General features: G+C 37.1%; 1 protein-coding gene across 1 annotated transcript in view; it reads left to right on the top strand.

The window, feature by feature from the left end:
* Positions 1-24,206, top strand: part of PTPN3 (protein tyrosine phosphatase non-receptor type 3) — a 2,272,168-nt gene that overhangs the window by 789,123 nt on the left and 1,458,839 nt on the right. Inside the window, exon 9 of the mRNA XM_044065075.1 lies at positions 2,467-2,587. Coding sequence (XP_043921010.1) covers positions 2,467-2,587 — 121 coding nt within the window. The remainder of the gene's footprint in view (positions 1-2,466; positions 2,588-24,206) is intronic.

The raw sequence follows: 24,206 nt of genomic DNA, 5'->3' as shown, positions 1-24,206 counted from the left end.
TAATGAAAGGGAAATGAAGAACCTAATGGAACAAATTGAAAATGTTAATGCAAGTATTGTCAATGACCTTTTGTTTACAGTCGAACATAAGAAAAAATATTTTGAATTAAGGAACCAGATAAATAACAAATGTATTAATATTTTATACCAAAAGAAAAGGAAAGTGGAGAGACAGGTTTGAATATGGTAATGAAATAAGTTACCCTAAACCTAAAAACTGAATGTAGGGAATTATATTGGCAAATAGTTTTGGGAGGCCAGTAAATACCCTGATCTTAATGATGTGGTTTCCCTTGCCCCGGTATTGAAGCTTAGAGCAGCTAGATTATAGTAGGCTTTTAAGTTTATTTCATCTTATTAGATTTATAAGGTTTTAAAGTAATTTTGCCTTTATAAATGGTGCCAAATGATCACAAGTGGTAGCAAACTCACCCCCCCTTTTTTCTTTTTTTTTTTTTTTTTTTTTTACAATTTTTATAATGTTTATAAAACTTACGTTTTTAATTTTTATGTTAATATTTTAACTTTCATCTTATTGATTAAGACTTATTAAAAGTTTAATAACAAATGGTTTAGATTTACAGAAAATGTTTTTATATTGTTTTATAAGAATTTAAACTGTTTCCTATGTTTTATACTTTTTTTACTATTGAATTCTAATGGTTGATTGATTTTTTTGGATGATTCACATTAAGGAGATGTATAAATAGTATTGGATAGTCTTGGTGTGGATGTATTCTGTATCTAAAGAAGTCTACAGTGGGACGAAAAATGTGATGAATCTTTAAAGCGTTTTATGCAAATTATTGTGTCCTGTGGGACTGTACTGGGATCATGATTAAAGTCACTTTAACATCAGTTATGGCCCTTTCATCAGTACTTTTATTGATTATGGCAAGTTTCATTTAATTTTCTAACCGAGTATTGAGCATGTTAAAGAAAGCTAGGAGACTGAGTGCATGAAAATCCTACCTACAGAAATGAAGACGTGTGACATGGTTTCACATGGTCTAGACCTTTTATATTGTCCTGAACTGCCCTTGGAACTGTTTAAACTACATATTTAAATTTGATTTGGCATGTTCATTAATCGAAGTTCACATGTGCAAATTTTCTGTGTGTTTACTAGCCTGAGACCACCAAAAGGATACATTTCTCCTCATTGGGACTTAGCATTTGGCATGCCAAAATGCAGTTACTCTCTCCGTGAACCACCAAGTACAGTGTATATGTCAAGTAGCTCTCATGAAAAACTCATTTAATTGGTACCTATGGCAGAAGGATTTCTGAGTTACAGGCCTACATGTGTAAACCCCCTTACATGTACTTAAATAATTAGAGAGTTTTCCTTGAATATGAATTCATTTTTTATGCCAGAGATCTTTTTAGCAGAGGTATTGTCTTAACAGTACCTATGAATCATTCCATGCAACTTTTGGTTTCTTTCTGTCAAGCTAATAAAAAAAAAGGGAGATGTCTCTTGCATATGCTATATTTATATAAACAACTCATACTTAGAAAAGCTCATGAGCTCAAAAAAAACTGGTCAAGTGTTTGTCTTATTCAGGTGAGAAGAAGGAGATATCCCCATCCCTTAATAGTTCATTCATGTTTGTATTATAATAAAAGTTGTCCATAAATATCAGTCCACCCTCTTATCAGGTCTTGTATATCTTAACGTTTTATTACCATTTAGTCTGTATACTCTGTAAATGGTTAGACCCTTAATTGGCCTTTATCAGTACAGTAAAATTCTTTGAGGCACAGACCTGTCATAGACCATGGATGACATTATCCTGTACAGGAAGTTCAGAATGGTGAGGTGATAGGTCAGTACCTTTTACTACTTCTCAACTCTGGGAACTGTTTCAACACGTTTTACACATTGGCCATTAGAGATTTGTATTAGCACATTCCTTTTTAACCACTTCATGTCATTGACTTGAGTAACTTGTGTTCTATTTTTAGATGTTTTTACTGTGTAAAAAGTATTGGTCTTAAGTAAATGTGATTTTAACAGAGTGCTCTGAAATTCAGGGCTATTTTTTTTTTTTTACCTTCTTTCAATTGCATTCTTTTTTTAACTATTGGAAAACTGCTTTATTTTGTCCTTGACATAATATAGTATACTGACCGAAAACATTGGTTAATTGTGACTTCTTATATGTAACTACTTTTGGCATCAAATTTTATATATTTTGTGAATGGAATGTGTTTAAAATGTGATCTTCTCATTTATATTGTATGTATTATCTTGTATCATGAGGCAATGATGCTTTACTTAGGATTTATAATTCTAGATTAGACCAGTAGAGTAAAATTACAAACATAAACATGGAATGAATCATAAAAAATACAGTTGTCTTTTGCAGTCCTGTTAGGTACTGCAACATATCCTTTGATATTTGGCAAGAAACAGTAATGGCTTTAAAAACATCTTTTAAATATCACTTAATCTTTAAACAGCTGAAATCGGAGACCACATTCCTGATCAGCATCATCCAGGTTATCTCTCAGATTTCAGCTTCTTACCAGATCAGAATGAAGATTTCCTTACTAAAGTAGAATCATTACATGAACAGCACAGGTAAGTGATTACTGGCATTACACTAAATTCAGAAGGAGTTAGTTCACTTGGTTGGTAATTTTAGAACTTGTGATGTATTCATATAACTGGCTGACTGTGCCTGTTCCCAAAAAGATACATCATACAATTCAGTGAAGATGCATTTGACTGCATTAATCTTGACAAAGCCTGTATATTAAGTCACAGAATCAGAATGAGTAATGTTAATTTAGACTCAGGGTGTCGATTTTTCACTGTGCAAACATCAGACCCATGTAGCAGTTCTTTATAAGCAGTGTTAAATTGCATCTGATCTGTAACCTCCAGAGTAAGGCTGAGTAATTTTTATTTCTCCAAAATTCCCACCTAATTAGGCCCATTTATTTATCAGTGTGGCTGGAGCACTTCTGTTCATTCCTCTGGAAGGCTAAAGGTCTGCAGCCCTCTCTTTCTAATGAAAAGGGGCAAGTGGCAGAGTGGGCGTACAGTCTACTTTCTTAAAGATGGAGGATTTTGTTGTACTTGCACCGGCTTTGTTTTATTGTATTATTCCCCTGGCTGTTTTGGGCAGGAGTGGGTGTGGCCAACGTGATTGACATGCCTACTGGCTGTGATGTAGTATGCAAATTATGCATGACTGACATGCCATGCACTTTTGGCTGTGACATCATGAATATTAATTGTCTAATCATACTTTACCCTCTTCCTCAAAGTAGTGTGATGGAGTGGGTATATTTGAGTAGTGGGGGTATACCCCCCTACAAAACCGAAGGGAAAAAAATATTTGTGTGTATGTGTGTGCGAGTGTGAAATGTAACCTTAACTCTATGACCATTCTCATAGTGTTACATTCAAAGAAATGAAGCAGTAAACTTAACTTAATGCTGAGCAAGTCATAAAGTTGAAAGACTTATTAATACTGAAAGAGATTGATACAGAGTAAAAGAAAAAAAGAGAGATGGGTAGAATTCATTGTCAAGTTGTGCAGCATAGAAGTGTTTATTTTTTGTACAGTTTTCAGTAAGCCTAGTGGGACTAACCTGGTAAACAAAGGATAAATGCCTAAAAAGTAAATAACATGCTTAGGATGGTGCTTTATCTACTTTGCTCGATGCACTTTGACTCAGTTTGGGTGCTCAGTTCAAATTGTCTATTTCCTTTGATATGAATGTGATGTCATATAACATACTAATATAGCTATAATAGATGTAGACATAAATGCCGCTGTTCGTTGAGTAGTGGATTTTTACATGACTTCTAGAAGCTATCTGTTACACTCTTTGAGACTGTGCTGTGTCTGTGCTGGAAATAGGTTGTTGCACTTGGCTGGTCACAGTCACTCTGTACAAATTAGAAAATAAAACGAATAAGAGAAGGTAATGCAAAATTTATAAAGTAGAGCACTTGTCATCAGAGGCAGTATGGGTCATTTCTGTTTTTAATATAGTTTACTAGGTTATTTCATTCAGAATTTCTTTCCATGAAAACCTTTATGAACTTTTCTTTTTCCTGATAATTTCTGGTGTGTGTGTAAGAATTAAGCTCTCTTCAGTGCTAGAGCTCTGTACACCTTTATGAATATGTTCAATGTTTAAACTTTTGAGGTTTTGGTTCCAGGGACTGTTTGGAACTCTAAACAAATACAGAAGTCAGGGGTGGGGGGCAACCATGTAAACAGTATGATAACCCTAGCAAGTGGCCATATTTAGGTCATGTTATGCAGTGCTTAGATTGTAAGAAATAATTTGATAATGTGCATTTCTACTGTAGAAACAGCTATGGTATTAAAACAGAATAAAAAGCTGGTAACCATTAAAACATTCTTTAAATATGCATTTTTTGTTAATCTGTTAACTAAGTAAACTAATCATTGTTGACCCTTTTTTGCCATATAAACATATTTGTTTTTTCCTTAAATCAGCACTCTTAAAACCACAGTTCTGCTGTTGCGACCACCGTCTGTAGTAACATTGTAGACAAAAATACCTAATCTACCTTCAGAAAATCATTTACGTAATAAATTCTTAGACAAATGTTTCCAGCTTTGAGAAGCACTGAATTCTGGCCTCTCCATTAGCATTAAAATCCTTGTCAAAATTAAAGCCAGTCAGTTAGCCAGTCAGTCAAACTGCAGAACAAAAGTGAGATTATTGTTTGTCAGCAGCACTGTCTGTAAGTTCTTCTGCTTTCAGGAGTCATCCTCAGTACGGATATACAGTCATGGTATGCATCACTGTTCAGTTTCTACACATGGAGGCATCATCTGGCACCATGTGCCATGACATCATTCTCCAGACTAGTGCCTGCAGCCACCAGCTGGTTTCTGTGTCACACAGTTTGTATCTTTGATCATAGTATGCAGGTTGAAGAGCTGTATATTTTATGCCTAAAAATTAAGTTTGTGTTTTACTACCAGATCATGATCTAGAACCAACATCAGCATTTTCTATATTGTCTGAGAGATTCCTTCAACCTCTTGCATTAATTGGTTCTCCAGTTATTTATCTGACAGATGTTAATCTATCAAATGGGACTCTTCTATATCTCCTTATCTACCAGTCGTCACTGGTGTTCCTCAGGACTCCATCCTAGGCCCTCGCCTCTTAAACATGTTTATTAACAACCTTTTTATCCAGATCTAAATGTGCAAAACTAGTCCAGTATGTGGATGACTCTGCTATAACATACTCCCGAAGCAATCTTACTGAATTATAAACACGGACTCAAAACACCTTTAACTCCACCAGAAACTAGCGTACCAACAACCAGCTCTTGCTTAATCATAAGAAGACCAAACTCATCTTAGTCTGTCCCAAACAACACTCTCTTGACAAACTATCCTTTAAAATAATATCTTTAAACAACACAGTAATAGATGTCATCCCTCATACCAAACTATTAGGTGTAACTATTGCTGAAAATCTCAAATTTGACTTGCATATAAATTATATCTTCAAATTAATCCATCAAAAATTCAGTGTGTTATACAGGGCTAAACAATTCCTAGTGAACTCTTATAGACCCAAACTTACAAATGCATACCCTCCTACTCGCTCTTCTTTATGCCTCACCTCTCCTAACCAACCTTACTACCACCCTGAAAGCTAAGCCTGAACAGTGGTACAACAAAAAAGCTAAATTCTTCATTGCCCAACCTAATAAATCTCATCACTGCCTATCGCTTAACTTAACTGGTTTGAACTTCCACAGCAACTATTCATAAACCAGTTACTCCTAACTCAAACTTCTCTATGACCCGCTAGTGTCTCCAACCATTTCCTCCTCCGCTATTTTACAACACTGTCTTCCTCATCGGGAGCAGCTACCTTCTGAAAAACATCTTCTATCTATTTATAAATCAATAAGACAACAGTGGCCACAGTCTGTACACTAAATCTTTGAGTAACTTGTCACCACTATCTGACAATTCCCTTACTACCAAAATTTCAAGACCTTTCCTAAAGACCATCTTTCCAAATCTTGGTTATGTTCTTGCTACTCACCTACCTTGCTTTTAGCAAATATAAACTCCTTGAATTCCTCCACAGTTTTTCTCCTTGTGCACACCTTTGTTTTTCTTTTTAGCCACAAGGTTAACTTGCTTCTCTAAGTCCATATCTACTCATACTAAAATGGCCCTATATCAAACTGTAACTGTTTACTACTAGGAATTACCAATATCTTTTGCATATGTAATTTTTTTCTCTTACTATACCTACACAACTTTTTATTACTATCTGTATCTAAAGCTGTGCAGTTTACTGCTTGTAAATAATTTCCGTATTCAAAAAAATCCAAAAAATAGAGTACAAGAACTCAGATCCCAAAACTGGTGCAGGACAAGAATAGACAGCACAGCTCGAACTGAGGAAATACGTTTATTGTCAAACCACACTGGATACTCTTAACATATAATGGTTAAACGCTTTCATCTGCTATAATGCAGACTTCTTCAGAACCATAATAGCAAACCAAATGATGGGTTTAGAGTCACTGAACCTACAGACATTGCTAACATACTGGCTGACAGGTTCAGTGCAAATCCCCCCCCCGCCCCCCCAAAAGGAGAGATATCTATACCAGAGGATTGTAGCCCCCCAAACATCTCAAATGCTCAGGTGAGAACTGCTGTCTCCAAGGCGAAAAACACAGCATCCATGGGACCATATGGTGTCCCCGGTTGTGTGCTCCACGAACTCAATGAGGAATTAAACCCGCAGTTAGGGCAGCTGTTTAATCTTAGCCTCACCTCAGGATACGTACCCAAGGAGTGGCGTACAGCAACTGTGGTCCCACTTCACAAAGGAGGTGCCTCCACCGACCCTGGAAATTACCGTCCCATCAGCTTGACAAGCCTGGTCTGCAAAGCTATGGAGAGGATCATAATGGAACTCATAAAGACATAGGGGACTTGCAGACATTGGATCCAACCCAGTTTGGCTTTGTCAAGGGCAGATCATGCCTTTTAAACTTGGTTGACTTTTTCGAAACAGTCACCAAGGCCATTGATGAGGGCAAGGCAGTCCACACAGCCTACCTTGACCTGGCAAAGGCTTTCGACACAATACCCCACTCGGGTATCATTGAAAAACTCACCAGCTTAAATGTAAACCCATACCTCACAAGATGGGTTGCAAACTGGCTAAGTGACAGAACCCACAGGGTCAGAGTTGCTGGCGCCATGTCAGACTCCAAGCCTGTCACAAGTGGTGTCCCACAGGGCTCAGTCCTGGGCCCACTCTTGTTCAGCATCTACTTTTCAGAAGTACAAGCAAACACAGGAGGATTATGGCTGACAAAGTTTGCAGATGACTGCAAACTGGGCACCATAGTTAAAAACCCATCTGACACAGATATCTTTCAGAAGGGTCTCATAGAAACGGATAACTGGTGCCAGAACCATGGCCTAAAGTTAAATGCCAAAAAATGCATAGTCATACCCTTCGGGAAAAACAAGGTTACCCCTAGCTACCATATAGGTGGCAATCCACTAAGCACAGAAGAGGTTATCAGGGATCTGGGGACCCAGGTTGACAGTAACCTTTCGTTTGACACTCACGTTGCCAAAGTAGTTAGGAAGACCTTCTACATTGCCCACCTGATCATGAAGGGATTCACATCTAGATCAAGGGAGGTCATCATTCCCCTGTACTCATCACTCATCAGACCAATGATTGAGTACAATGCCCCATTCGGAATGTATCTGACCCGACACCTGCAGCAATTGGAAAGGCCCCAAAAGTTCCTCACCAAAAGGATAAAGGGTCTCAAAAATATGTCTTCTGCTGCCCGACTGAAGGAACTCTAGCTCTATTCAGTCGCTTACCATCTGCTCAGAGGTGACCTGTGCCTGACATACAAGGCCATGTCCAACCCGGAATTAATGAACATGCTTCACCTCAAAAAATCTAAATCCATCAGAACTACAAGGGCAAGAGACCTAAACCTTAACACGGTTATTAATAGGATGTGCTGGAGGGGCAGATTCATCACCCAGAGACTCCCTATGCTGTGGAACAAAATCCCGGTACATGTGAGGCAGAGCACCTCGCTGGCTTTGTTCAAGAGAAATCTTGACCAATGGATGGGAGATCGCAGGTATACCCCAGGGATTACCTCAGTGTCACTGCTTGACAGAGGCACAGCAAAATAATGGGCATAGTATCCTTCAAACTAAAGGGGTGTCGAAAGCCACAAAACTCTGGGCTAGGCTTATAAATGCTCTAGGGCAGATAGCCTAGTATGAACCTATTATATACTTAAATTAGGCACCAAAAAAATGCACTCAATCCATTTAAAGACATACTCCAATATTTAAACTGTTTAAACTATGTGCATATAAACAGAACTCTATATGCATATAATACAAAATGTACACATTAAAATGTAAATATAATTATAAAATATAAAAATATATATACTACATATAAATATATTGAAATATACTAAAATATACACCTAATCTAAAATAAGAAAAGGTTTTATACTAATATGTTCATTGATGCCCGGGGAGCTAGTGGCATTAGTTAACATCTGCCATTTACTTTCTTTTGAGGCTAATATAGCTTTCCAATTCCCCCCTTGTATTAAACTATCCACTTGATCTATAATAGAAAACTTAAAACTGTGGAAGTCCCCTTTGTCACTAATATGTTTAAATAAGGCATTATTTTTGTCTTGAACCTGGATCTTATATAAATGTTCATATATACGCTTCTTTAACTGTCTCTCAGTCTTTCCAATATAGAATGCAGGGCAGGCTAAACAAGTCGCAAGATAAACCACTTGTTTGGTATTGCAATTGCCTGCCCTGCATCTAACAGTTGTTCTATTGATGTCTTCTAATCTAATGAACATCGCTTCATTAATAGCCCTGCATTGTTTGCAGGACCCACATTTCCTCGTTCCTGTGTATCTCTTTTTTGGATTATTAATTGCTTGTTCAAGTATCCTTTTTATATTAGATGCTGTTTTATATACAAAATTTGGATGGCTACCCAATATTGCCCCTATATTTTCCGAAGCTGTAATCACCTCCCAGTGTCGTTTGACTATCTCCTTAAGATATTGTACAAATGGAGTATACATTAAAACACATACTCTATTGTTTTTCTCACGAACCAAGGCATTATTCTTTATGTTATTATTGTTGTTTATATTGGATACCCTACCCAATAGGGGTTGATATTTGGTACCCCAATGTTTATAAACATATCCAACAACATCATTCAACAAAATATGAGGGTAACCTCTATTTTCAAACATATTATGTATAATTTGTATCTCATTTTCCATAATTTCCTTAGTGGAGGACATTCTCGCAGCCCTAATACACTGTCCTTTGAAAACATTTTTAAACACATGTGGAGGATGATTACTGCTAAATTCAATATAATCATTGGAAAATGTTGTTTTCCTGTGAATTCTAGATGCAAACCCTCCATTGCTATGACTAATAAAGGTGTCCAAAAAGGCAATACCCTCGTCACTGGTAGTGTAAGTAAACTTGAGAAATTCTGTTGTACCATTAATATACTCAATAAGGTACCCTTCCATAAAATAAATATATCATCCAAATATCGGGTGTAAAAAACGATATCTGAAAAATATATACTCTTAAACAAATATTCAGTCTCCCATTCTACCATGACTAGGTTTGCAAAAATCGGGGCACAAGAGGCCCCCATTGCAACACCTTTATTCTGTCTAAAAAATTCACCTAGGAAAAATATATAGTTGTGATCAAGCACTAAACCCATCATGTCTGTAACTAAACATACTTTGTCCCAACTCATATTAGAAAACTTCCTCAAGCTATTACTAAAAAACTCTAAACCAATTTCTTTAGGTATACACGAGAACAAGTCTATGACATCAATAGTTATAAAAATAAGATCTTTATTCCATAAGTTTGGAGTCAGTTTACTCAAAAAGTTCCAGGAATCCTTCGTAATATGAGTTAAATTCTCATAAACATGTTTTGTCCATCTATCTATAATGACACCCATGTTATACGTTTTAGATTTTGAACCCAAAATAATGGGTCTAAAAGGGGGGTTTCTGATACTCATGTGTACCTTAGGTATGCCTATGATATTAGCCAAAACTGGATATTCAGCTTTCATAAAAGAATGCACTTCATAAGTAACTCTATTGTCTATCAAATATTCCTCTAGAGCTAAATATATCCTCTTGTACTCTATATTGATCTCATTGATGGAAACAACTTCATAATTACCAGAGGTGTATAATATATTATGAATAGCTGTGTTGTAATCAAATGTATTATACAAAACTATACCCCCCCTTATCTGTATTACGTATAATTTGGTTCAAACAAAACCTCTCATCAATAGTTAGATTGTCCCTGAAAACATTTTGATACATACTTCCTATTTTAATATTTTTGTTAAACCAATATATATATCCTTACAAACCATCTTTTCATAATTAGCTATTTGTGGATTCATAATGGGGATGTATGAACTTTTCTTCCTTAAATCATGTGGTACTACAGGCATATCACTTCCCTCTTGTTGTTCAAACTGTAAGGCTAAATTTAGCCTTCTACAAAATAATTTCATTTTTTTAATACAATCAACTAAATTAAAACCTATGTTAGGAATGTATTTCATTCCTTTACTAAACAATGTAAAAAATTCATAAGAGATATCCATTTCAGTGTAATTAAATCCATTAAAAGTGGATAAAATATTTGATCCCCCCAAAGACTCATTCACATTGTCATAATTTAATCCATGTTCACTGTGTATGGGAATAATTCCTTCAACTGACCGATTATCTAATAATAACCTACTTAAATTAGATATATTAGTTTCCATGTACTTTGAGTCAGGGTCCTCCAAGGTCACTAAACCATGATGTTGTTCAGAGTAAATTATTGTTGTCTCCTGTTCCACTGTGTGTTTTGTTTTTTCGGAGCTGGATAATACCTGCCCCCCTGAAAATTCATATCCTTACTTAATTGTTCCGTCCTATTTCTATAACTCTGATGTCTGTTAATCCTGAATGCTGATCTGTCCTGTGGCCAAATATATGCTCTATTAACGTGATATAATTCTAAATCACGCTTTATTTTTCTATTTTTTCTATCATAAATGTTTTTTGCTTTATTTTCTGCTGTTTGAAATTGCTTGTGATATAATTCCTTCCACTGTTCAAATAATACATCGTTAACAATATCCTGATTCAATTTTTCCACCTCCCTCACTAAAACAGATAATTTTTCATCATTCAATTTCATCAGCGTTCTCATATATTCATAACCAAAGCCATCAAACATTTTATTAAATTCATTTATAATGCTTGTTGTATAATCAACCCCCAAGGGTAGTTTAAAAAATCTCAGTCCCTTAGGAACTATATGCAACTCTATACATTTTGCTAAATAAGCATTATCTATTTTAACATTTTTAATAGCCAATAATTTCTTTCCTAAAGCAAAAATCATGTCTTTAATAGAGTCCGTCCCCAAACTAGGAACTCTCTCATTTCTTGCAACTTGATAATGTTCATCTGCATTTCTAAACTCATATTCATCACACAGAAACTGGTCAAAAACATCATTAGCGTTTGTACTCTGTTTTTTACCGTAAAAGTCATTACCAGTGTCAATTTTGCCCAAATATTTATTACTTTGTTGTTTAATATAAGGGCTAGAAGCTATTTTATTAACAGTACCTTTAATGTGTGCGTTTTGCACCTTCGTGATCGCAGAATAAGTCCTCACTGGTTGCTGACATTTAGGTCGCGCTCCCATGCGCTTCGCTTCATCTCTGGTATGAAATAAACTAAAATCAAATGTAAACTCATTATCCGGTGAAAGAATAGTGTTCGCATTTCGATTCATAGATTCAATAGAGTCCTGTAATGACTGCACGCCATCATTGCAGCCGCACGCTTGTCCATTTGGAATATCAATCTGCGTGCTGATGTCATTTCCTGTTTGTACTTGTATGCTTTTACTGGTAGAATTATTTTGCACTCCTTGTTTGGATGGACTTTTAGATAGTTTAGGTGAAATCAAAGTTTGTCCAACCAAATTAATAAGTCTAGTAACCTCCGCTTGTAAATTGGTGACTTCCATCCGAAGTTGAGCAAATTCCTCCCTGTTCAATGAAGCTGGCGCCTCATCTTGGTGACCTGCCATGCCAGTAGAGCGACAACGAAATCCAAAAAATAGAGTACAAGAACTCAGAACCCAAAACTGGTGCAGGACAAGAATAGACAGCACAGCTCGAACTGAGGAAATACATTTATTGTCAAAACACACTGGATACTCTTAACATATAATGGTTAAGCGCTTTCATCTGCTATAATACAGACTTCTTCAGAACCATAATAGCAAACCAAATGATGGTTTATATACTTAAATTAGGCGCCAAAAAATGCACTCAATCCATTTAAAGACATACTCCAATATTTAAACTGTTTAAACTATGTGAATATAAACATAACTCTATATGCATATAATACAAAATGTACACATTAAACTGTAAATATAATTATAAAATTTAAAAATATATATATACTACATATAAATATATTGAAATATAGTAAAATATACACCTAATCTAGAATAAGAAGAGGTTTTATACTAATATGTTCATTGATGCCCGGGGAGCTAGTGGCATTAGTTAACATTTGCCATTTACTTTCTTTTGAGGCTAATATAGACTATATATAATAATATTATAATAATATTTGATAGACAATAGAGTTACTTATGAAGTGTATTCTTTTATGAAAGCTGAATATCCAGTTCTGGCTAATATCATAGGCATACCTAAGGTACACAAGAGTATTAGAAACCACCCTTTTAGACCCATTATTTTGGGTTCAAAATCTAAAACATATAACTTGGGTGTCATTACAGATAGATGGACAAAACATGTTTCTGAGAATTTAACTCATATTATGAAGGATTCCTGAAACTTTTTGAGTAAACTGACTCCAAACTTATGGAATAAAGATCGTATTTTTATAACTATTGATGTCATAGACTTGTTCTCGTGTATACCTAAAGAAATTGGTTTAGAGTTTTTTAGTAATAGCTTGAGGAAGTTTTCTAATATGAGTTGGGACAAAGTATGTTTAGTTAGACATGATGGGTTTAGTGCTTGATCGCAACTATATATTTTTCCTAGGTGAATTTTTTAGACAGAATAAAGGTATTGCAATGGGGGCCTCTTGTGCCCCGATTTTTGCAAACCTAGTCATGGTAGAATGGGAGACTGAATATTTGTTTAAGAGTATATATTTTTCAGATATCGTTTTTTACACCCGATATTTGGATGATGTATTTATTTTATGGAAGGGTACCTTATTGAGTATATTAATGGTACAACAGAATTTCTCAAGTTTACTTACACTACCAGTGACGAGGGTATTGCCTTTTTGGACACCTTTATTAGTCATAGCAATGGAGGGTTTGCATCTAGAATTCACAGGAAAACAACATTTTCCAATGATTACATTGAATTTAGCAGTAATCATCCTCCACATGTGTTTAAAAATGTTTTCAAAGGACAGTGTATTAGGGCTGCGAGAATGTCCTCCACTAAGGAAATTATGGAAAATGAGATACAAATTATACATAATATGTTTGAAAATAGAGGTTACCCTCAAATTTTGTTGAATGATGTTGTTGGATATGTTTATAAATATTGGGGTACCAAATATCAACCCCTATTGGGTAGGGTATCCAATATAAATAACAATAATAACATAAACAATAATGCCTTGGTTCGTGAGAAAAACAATAGAGTATGTGTTTTAATGTATACTCCATTTGTACAATATGTTAAGGAGATAGTCAAACGACATTGGGAGGTGATTACAGCTTCAGAAAATATAGGGGCAATATTGGGTAGCCATCCAAATTTTGTATGTAAAACAGCACCTAATATAAAAAGGATACTTGAACAAGCAATTAATAATCCAAAAAAGAGATGCACAGGAACGAGGAAATGTGGGTCCTGCAAACAATGCAGGGCTATTAACGAAGCTATGTTCATTAGATTAGAAGACATCAATAGAACAACTGTTAGATGCAGGGCAGGCAGTTGCAATACCAAACAAGTGGTTTATCTTGCGACTTGTTCAGCCTGCCCTGCATTCTATATTGGAAAGACTGAGAGACAGTTAAAGAAGCGTATATATGAACATTTATATAAGATCCAGGTTCAAGACAAAAATAATGCCTTATTTAAACATATTAGTGACAAAGGGGACTTCCACAGTTTTAAGTTTTCTATTATTGATCAAGTGGATAATTTAATACAAGGGGGGAATTGGAAAGCTATATTAGCCTCAAAAGAAAGTAAATGGCAGATGATAACTAATGCCACTAGCTCCCCGGGCATCAATGAACATATTAGTATAAAACCTTTTCTTATTCTAGATTAAGTGTATATTTTAGTATATTTCAATATATTTATATGTAGTATATATATTTTAAAATTTTATAATTATATTTACATTTTAATGTGTACATTTTGGATTATATGCATATAGAGTTCTGTTTATATGCACATAAACAGTTTAAATATTGGAGTATGTCTTTAAATGGATTGAGTGCATTTTTTGGCGCCTAATTTAAGTATATAAACCATCATTTGGTTTGCTGTTATGGTTCTGAAGAAGTCTGTATTATAGCAGATGAAAGCGCTTAACCAATATATGTTAAGAGTATCCAGTGTGGTTTGACAATAAACATATTTCCTCAGTTCGAGCTGTGCTGTCTATTCTTGTCCTGCACCAATTTCCGTATTTACTTTCTATCATAAAAATTTGTAGAGAAGCTTATTTTTTTTTCTCAGTGTTAATGTTAATGTCTTCATTGTGTAAAATTTGTGTGGAGCTTTTCTCCCCAGGCTTCTACTGAAAATGGGTAAACTATTTGCCGAATCAGACTTTCCTGGTTACCAAATGTCAGATAAGTAAATAAATAAATAGAGGCATATGGGATATATGCAAATAACCCCTTAAGGACATCAGGTGTTTTAGCTATGTGGAAGTTCTGAATGCCCTTGACTTTTTTCTTTTTAAGTCTGTTATGGACAAATTTAGGCCAATAAGGCCAAGCACCACTAGCTGTGGACATGCATGTTTCAGCCTTCTTATGGCATCTTATTTATCAGTTGAATGATATCAGTGAAGATTACTAGAGATGCCCCTAGTCTGGTCTTGACTACACTTTTTAGAAAAACTGTTAGGAAAAATAATGTCTTACACAACAGCAGTATGCACCCAAGGCATACTAAATTGAATGTTTTGAAAGGTCAAAAATTTCACTGCATGCGCTTACATAATGATGATTATACATTACATGGAGCGCTATTGTCCCTTAAACATGAGTTTATGGAAAGAGGATATAGAGAGAATGAGATAGAGAGACAGATTGATGTAGCCTGGAGAGAAAAGGATGGTAGGTATAAACCGTACTATAACAAGGAAGGTAGTGAAGGGATAGGATCTTGTAGTGCTAGGGTTAAGGGTACTATGGAGAGGGGTGAGTCAGATAGTGAAGTACTACGACTGCCGATGACCTATGCAAGTAATATACATGTTGTGTGTGACATTGTTAAGAATAATTGGGATATTCTTTCTAGTGTGAGGGAATTAAATGGAGTAGTGGGAGAGCAACCATCTTTTACTTTCAAGAGTAATAGATCTCTTAAAAGACAACTTTGTTATAAAGCTTTAAGCACCCATAAATATATTCAGTCGGACAGACGTGGCACCTATACATGTAGGAGATGCACAGCATGCTCTAGTGTACATGTTGGGAGACAATTTATACACCCACAGAAGGGCTTTACAATAGAAGCTAATTTTATGCTGATTGTTATACCAAGCATGTGGTTATTTTAGCTATTGTGTACAGTGTTTTGCCTTTTATATAGGTAAGACTAACCAACATTTAAAAGACAGGATCCTAGAGCACATGCGAGACATTAAGAAAGTGAAAGAGTGCAATGCATTAGCTGTACATGTACAGAAGGAGGGACCTACTCATAGGTTCAAGTTTTTAGTGCTTGAAGTGGTCCCTGTAATAAGAGGGGGGGTAATCTGAGCAATAATACTGAAGCCTCAGAACAGGAATGGATACTGAAATTTCAAGCTGATAGGCCACCAGACCTTAATAGTAAAGTATCCCTTAAACCCTTTCTTAGAGCTAGACTAAGCATTGAAATTTAATTTATAAATGGTTGTAGTGTGATTTAATTGACTGATTTTATATTAATATTTTTATATAAATTTCTATATTAATGCCATTGTTTTTATTTTTAAGCATCTTGCATACAATGTATTTAAATGCTATATATGTCCACCCACTTGATATGAATGTAGTTATTTTCTATTTTCTATTAGGTATTGCAGCTATGGCCTTTTTAGTGTTAATAGGGCATTAATTACTAGCATAACTGTTGATTGGTTAATTTGATATAGTGAACCTTTTTAAATGTGATATTTTTTGCATTCACTGTTAGTCTGATGAAGCGGAAGGATTCTGTGAAAGCGCTTACCATTTTTGTATTAAAGTTGCCTGCTGTGTGTGACCAACGTGTCTTTTTGCTTTTCTGTTACTTGGAATTCTTCATTGGTTACTTTATTCAGTGCTGAGGGATTCTGTGTTTTCTGCATAGCTGATAGTGTTGTCCATCCTCCATTCAAGTATGTGTGTTCATTGATTGTTGATTTTCTTTGTAGCCTTCATCTCTACGCCCTGGATCTTGGAACTTCAGGCCCTTATTTGTAGGGAATCCTCTCTGAACTTTCACAAGAGCAGTCTGTCACTTTAAGCAATGTCATATTTGTCCCCAACATTCGTGTCTGAATTGCCCTTAAGTTAGCTCATCACACGTTCCAACACACACAGAGATACACACACACTAATGTAAGAAGCAATAGAAGCAGCCACGCTCTTGGAGTGTCCTTTAATAGTGGCACTGTACAGTGAGCGGTGTTGCCACTTAATAGCAAAAGACAATGAAAGTAATACGCAAAAGACTTTGTTTGGCAACTGTCACTCCCTCTCTCCCTGGACCGGAAAAGAGGATGAAAGGATGATCCATCCATTGCCTACCTTTTAGGGTCCCTTTCTATATGGGAAAGTATACATGCTTGGAGGAAGTCTGGTGTGTGTGTCTGTCTGTGTGTGTTGAAATATTTCATAGACTGGTTTAAGAGTATATTCTAAGGCCATTACACAAAGGTCGGCAAACAGTAGACGCTGGTAACTGTAGACCCACTAGTCTCAGTAACCTCATCTTTAATACTATGAAATGCATTATCTCACACTTCATTTATATAGACATTGAAAACCCTCATCAGCCTGGGCCCTCATCAGTTTGGCTTTGTCAGTTGAAGGTCCTGCCTCTTTAACCTCATTAATTTGTTTGTAAATGTACCTGACAGTGATTAGTGATTATGCAGTCCTTACAGCATATCTAGACCTGGACAAGGCCTTTAACAGTATTCCCCATGCAGACATTATTGATTGACTTGAAATCTGAATATGAATCCCTTTATTGTGAGGTAGATAGCTAACTGGTTGTCTGACAGAACTAATGTGGTTAGAGTCACAGTTGCCACTTCTGAAAGAAAAAAGGTATCATTTGTGTGTCATAGGGCACAGTTTTGGGCCCTTTCATATTTGGCATATGTTTCTTAGACCTTTAGACAAGCACTCCTAGCCTATGGTTAATTAAGTTTGCAGATGACTGTAAATTGTGTATTGTTCTGTCTTCAACTAACTCACAGTAGCTTCCACAATTGTTTGACCGATAATTGGTGCATGGACAGTTGTCCCAAATTAAATGTAAAAAAAAAAAAGTAGCATAGTTTATTTTTGTTAAACAAAACAGTTTTATATACCATATAGGAGATACACCCCTCCACTCACAAAGGGATCAAGGCACTTTTGTTGATAATTTCTTCTTTAATCATCTTGTTTCAACAGTAGATTTGAAAGCCTTGTATCTGGCCAGTTTAATTTCCAAAGGCATCTCCACTAGATCCAAAGAAGTCTCAGTTCCCATTTACTCCTTATTTATGAGACCCTTCATTGAATAAAACGCACCTTTTGGCATATATTTGTCTAAGCATTTCAAAGTGTTAATAACCTCAGAGATTCATAACTAAAAAGATCAGTTGCTTCAAATATTTTAGTTATCAGGAGAGACTAGTAGCCCTTTCTGTATACTCAGTCTCTTACAGACTTATCACTGGAGACCTGTGACCAGCCTTTCGTGCCAAGAACAATCCAGCCATATTTGACCTCAAATACTCTGTTAAAGGACCTAAACATTCATCAGCAGATAAATAAGACTCTTTTGCATAACAGATTCATATCCCAATGCATCTCTCACCTCTGGAAAAACTGGAACAAACATCCACCAGCAGATAAATAAGACTCGTTTGCATAACAGATTCATATCCCAATGCATCTCTCACCTCTGGAAAAACTGGAACAAACATCCACTACATGTCAGGCAGAGTGGCACCCTTGCCATCTTCAAGATAAACCTAGATAATTGCATGGGCAGCCTCATATTCTCCCCTTGGCTTGCCCTTCTTCAGGCTAGAGGAAAGTTTTAATATGTTTTTTGTATAGACTAAGGTAGCCAGTAACTTTCAAATGACGCAGTTATGCAGAGAATAGTAATCTCCTTCATTGCAGAGAGAGATGTGTATGCTGGAGTCAATCAAGGTCCTACTTCCCTGAACTACAGAAGAATAAATGGACACTGCAGCATTAATATTGATAACTAAGTTCTCCTAATTACTTGTATCAGGAAAGGAGATACTGCCAGCACAGCTATCTGGAATTTTATAAATTATTATGTCATTTGTGAATATCAACATGATTCATATAAGATCCTTGTGTTACAACTGTATGTCATGTGTATATCAAACTTGTCTGTACAGATGTGTTAAAAAGGTATTTTGTAAGTGGCAAACTTTGTGACACCCATCCAGATGGACAATACAGTTAACGACTGCTGAATTCTACACAAATGCACTCTATAAGCACTTACACGAGTGCTTGGATCATGCTATCCCAAATGGAATAAAGATGCTATCCTCCAAATAAAGGAAGCCAATCTGGTGGTCCCCTGCCATAAACAAGCTCTACAACAGAAGGAAGAAACTGTTGCAAAAGAGAGTAAAATCCCATAAGTGGAGGAGCTCCCTGGTCAGCCTCAGCAATAAGCTGAGATCCCTTATAAGATCCTCCAAAGCTAGCTATGAAAACAAAATCGCCACTGATTCTAAAGGCAACCACAAAGCATTCTATAGCTATGTCAAGAATGTCAACGGCAACACCAAGATCTGCTCTGAGTTACAGTGCAACGGCACGAAAATTACAGAACCAACTGATATTGCCAACATACTGGCAGACCCCCCTCTCACCCCCTAAAGGGCCCATATCTATATAGGAAGAATGCAGAGTCCCTGTAATCACATCTATGCAGGTAAAAGCTGCACTCTAAAACCAAAAACACAGCATCCATGGGACCGCACAACATCCCAGGCTGTGTTTTACAAGAACTTCAAAACGAACTGGCTCCCCACCTAAGCACCATGTTCAATCATAGTCTCACGTCAGGCTTTGTGCCCACTGAATGGCGCACAGCAACAGTTATCTCACTCCACAAAGGGGGAGCCACCACTGATCCTGAGAACTATCTCCCTATTAGCCTGACGAGCTTGGTCTGCAAGGCCATGGAACGTATCATCATGGAACTCATAAACAAAGACATTGGTAACCTCCAAACTCTGGACCCAACTCAGTTCAGGTTTGTAAAAGGCAGATCATGCATTCTGAACCCGATCAACTTCTTTGAGGCAGTCACCAAAGCCGTAGACGAGAGTAAGGTGGTTCACACAGCCTATCTTGACCTCGCCAAGGCTTTCAACACCATCCCCCATTCTGGAATTATAGCTATATATTTTAACAGTGGAAACTGGAATATAGGAGGTTAACTTCAGAAAAATAGCTGAAATTAAATTACTTTATGGCTATGCAATAAATCCCTATGTCACAAGATGGGTTGCCAACTGGCTCACTGACAGAACCCACACTGTGAAAGTTGCAGACTCCAAATCTGACCTCAAAACAGTGACAAGTGGAGTACACAGGGTTCAGTCCTGGGACCTCTCCTGTTTGCTATCGACTTCTCTGACGTACAGGCTAACACAGAAGGCCTCTGGCTAATGAAGTTTGCAAATGACTGCAAACTAGGAGCCATAGTCGAGTCCCCAAATGATATGGACATCCTACAGAAGGGCCTCACTGTGACAGATGCCTGGTGTCAGAGGCATAGCCTCAAGCTCAATGCCAAAAAGTGCATTGTCATCCCCTTTGGCAAAAACTCTGTACTCGTGAACTACCACATAAACGGCAGTCTACTTAACGCCGAATGTGTGATGAGACCTTGGGACCCAGGTGGACAGTAGTCTCTCCTTTGATAATCACATCGCCAAAGTAGGCAGCAAATCCTTCTATGTGGTACACCTCATCACAAAGTGGTTCTCATCCAGGAAAAAAGAGGTCATTCTTCCCCTCTACTCGGCACTCATTAGATCCATTATAGAGTAGAACGCCTTGTTTGGAATGTACCTCACAAGACATCTGCATCAGCTGGAAAGGCCACAGAAGTACCTCACAAAGAGGATTACTGACCTCAAACAGATGCTCTACACTGACAGTCTCAAAAAACTCCAGCTTTACTCTACTCTGTAGCATATCGCCTACTGTGAGGAGATCTCTGCCTAACATATAAAGCTATGTTAAACCCATAGCTGTTGGACATGCTACACCTAAAGAAATCCCAATCCCTCCGAGCTACACGCTCTAGGGACCTAAACCTTGTTACTACAATAAACAAGACATGCTAGAGGGATAGATTCCTGTCCCAGAGACTTCTATACTCTGAAACAAGCTACCCATATATGTCAAGCAAAGTTCCTCATTAGCACTCAAGAAAAATCTTGATGAGTGGATTGGAAATAGGAAATACACCCTGGGGATCACTTATGTGGCTCTGATCAACAGGGGCACAGGAAATTAACTTTCTTGGGTGGACTAAGCCAGGGAACCTTGTTGGCTAGGCTTACTTAGGCCAATAGCCTAGTACCTACCATGAACCTATATGTATCCACAGTGTGCCCTGCTGGAAGAGAACAGACATGTACATACAGTATTGTAACCATTTAATTGATATATATTTTAACAGTGGAAACTGGAATATAGGAGGTTAACTTCAGAAAAATAGCTGAAATTAAATTACTTTATAGCTGTGCAATAAAATATTATATCTTTCAGTTTCAATGCAGCAAGGAGACACAATGTCTAAAACTAGGGAACTTTCTGTATTGTCTCTAAGGTGAAATAATTACTAGTCTTGAATGTGAGGGGATGTAACTGTTTTAGGACTTCAGCATCTGCCAAAGATCTGAGGTCTATGCATTTCACAGGTAGATGCTAAATACTGCTAGCTTCCAGGAGTGGGGGCTTCACCTGGAATAGAGTTAGATGACAGAAATGATGTCATTCTGCAAGCTATCCCAGTAGTAATATTTGAGATGTTAATTTGAGAACTCAGAGAGGGAGAGAGAGAGACGGCATTCTGTATTCTGTCTTGGACCTGGCAACAAGAACCATTCACCACACATCTGCCTTGCTCTTAAATGAGTTAACTAGGTTATAGTATAATTCTCTTTGATATAGTCAGGAATATAGCAAAGCTTAGATTAGATATTTTGCTTTATTTATTTGAGACTGCCCTGCAATGTTGTTTTAAATATTTCCTATGATTTTGAACTCTGATATCACTGTGAATATATACCGAGGGCTTTCTTGTTCTTTTATTATTTATTATTATATATATTTAAACCTTTCATTGTGGCTGATCTTTGTGAGATATATTTAAGTTTTGAGAGTATTTCCATATTTATTTGATGACACTGTGGGCCACTGCTAATAGCCTTGCTCTTGGTCAAACTCAAACTACCATAAGTATTAAATATTAATATTACACAGTAAGACTGAGCACCCTTTGTTAAGAGTCTTAAAGTAGCTGGTAAGAGTCGGCTGGTGGCATTGATAACTACCTTATAGTCTGGGTGAAAGGGGGCATAGCTAGTAAACCTGTGCCAGCCTTTCCCGTGTGTGTGTGTGTGTGTGTGTGTGTGTGTGTGTGTGTGTGTGTGTGTGTGTGTGTGTATGTGTATATATTTATATATATATATATATATATATATATATATATATATATATATATGGGTCTACTTCTTTTGACCTAACTCCCATTTGCTCGACACCCATTTGCCTGAGACCAAATTACTGAAATTTCATTTGCCTGACACTTCATTTGCCCGACAAGTATTATTAGCAAGAAAATTGAATATGCCCCCTTCCCCACTGTAGTGCGACCCTGGAGTTAGAATATATAGTTAGGGGTGTGGGGCACAGCCCCACAATGGGTCAAGACCCCCACTTACTTTTCTTTTACTAAGCAATATTACATCAAAAGTTAACAGTATCATATGAATTGAAGTGGGGGGCTTCACCCCCCACCCCCCCAACTATATATTCTAACTCCAGGGTCGCACTACAGTGGGGAAGGGGACATGTTACATTTTCTTGCTAATAATGCTTGTCGGTCAAATGAAGTGTCGGTCAAATGAAATTTCAGTCAAATGGGGTCAGGAAAATAAGTGTCGGGCAAATGAAAGTTAGGTCAAAAGAAGTAGACCCATAGATGTGTGTGTGTGTGTGTGTGTGTGTGTGTGTGTAAATCAAAGCTCATAAAGTGTGTGTGTCAGCTACTTAGCAGGGACACAAAGCACTGGTTGGACAGAGAGGGTGCTGAAGGTCTTGGCTTGGCCACTCAGCTGAGATCTCAACTGTGTATCTGTGCTAGTGGGAGAAAGAGGGAGAAACCAGCCCTGGACTAACTGTGGTCTCTGTGTGCTCTTAAGGGAAATTGTACTTGATGCAGAGAGCTCCATCGGGAAATACGGTGTGTGTACTTGTCATCCTCCAAGTGTGCCACCCCCCCCCCCCACACACACACACACACACACACACACACACTATTGGCAGTGGTGAGGATTGAGTCTCCTTGATTATTGGTCCAGTGGTGGGTCATCACAACTTGTTTATAACTTTCTGTATTGGGCATTGTTTTGCATTTCTTCCCTGTCAGCAGGTACTAATATTAGGCAGGAAGTAAATCAGTCAGATACATACTGATAAACATTCAGGAATCCATCTCGTTATGAAAGATTATTAGAAATGAAATACACACACTAATATTTTTTGTTTTCTGTACGCCTCACCCTTCACAGATTGAAATAATCTCCAGACTGATTACCTAGTACTTATCTATAAACCTTGTAGCTGCTTAAAGCTTCTTGTATTCTTTCCAGCCTTTTGTCATTTGACTTTATATATGCTTTCATTTTTTCACTTATTTTAAACACCTCTGAGTGCATTTGGTTTATTTATAGATTCACAGAGTGTTACTAGGCTAATGACCCAGGGGAACTTTCTAAGCCTATCCAAATGTTGCCAAAATAATGATGTCCTGTATCCATATAGGACACTGAGGGCTAGGTATTTACAAGCTACCTCTGTCCATAAGGGAAATGGATGCCAGACCCTGTGTACATTTTCTTTTCCCCATCCACTGGTCTAGGTTGCACTTAAATTGGGTAATAGTTGAACTCTGTTTCACATGGATGAGAAGCCTGCTCATAGGAGGAGCAGTATCTGGGACACGTGTCTTGGCAGCATGTTCTGTTTATGTCGCAGTCAAAATTCAGGTCCTTAGACTTTTTATTTGTGGTACTGTTTGACCTGTGAATGTGCAGGAAATTCATAAGTGTGGGGTTTGCAGATGCCTTGTAAGCCAGGCATAGCTCAACCCCCAGCAATCTGTAGGAGACGGAGTAGAGGAAAAGAGCTGTAAGGTACCCTTTGTAAGCCAGGTTTGTTGCACCTTGTATTCTTTTGGTAACGAAACTCTGAGTTTGCTGTAATTACTGCATGTAAGTAGTTCGATACATACCAAAGAGAACATTGTACTCTGTGACTGGTTTGATA

The sequence above is a fragment of the Protopterus annectens genome, chromosome 3.part0 (assembly GCF_019279795.1).
Source record: "Protopterus annectens isolate FY-2018-M chromosome 3.part0, PAN1.0, whole genome shotgun sequence".
NCBI classification, from domain to species: Eukaryota; Metazoa; Chordata; order Ceratodontiformes; family Protopteridae; genus Protopterus; species Protopterus annectens.
The sequence above is the reverse complement of the archived record's forward strand: the minus strand, read 5'-3'. Positions and strand labels throughout refer to the sequence as shown.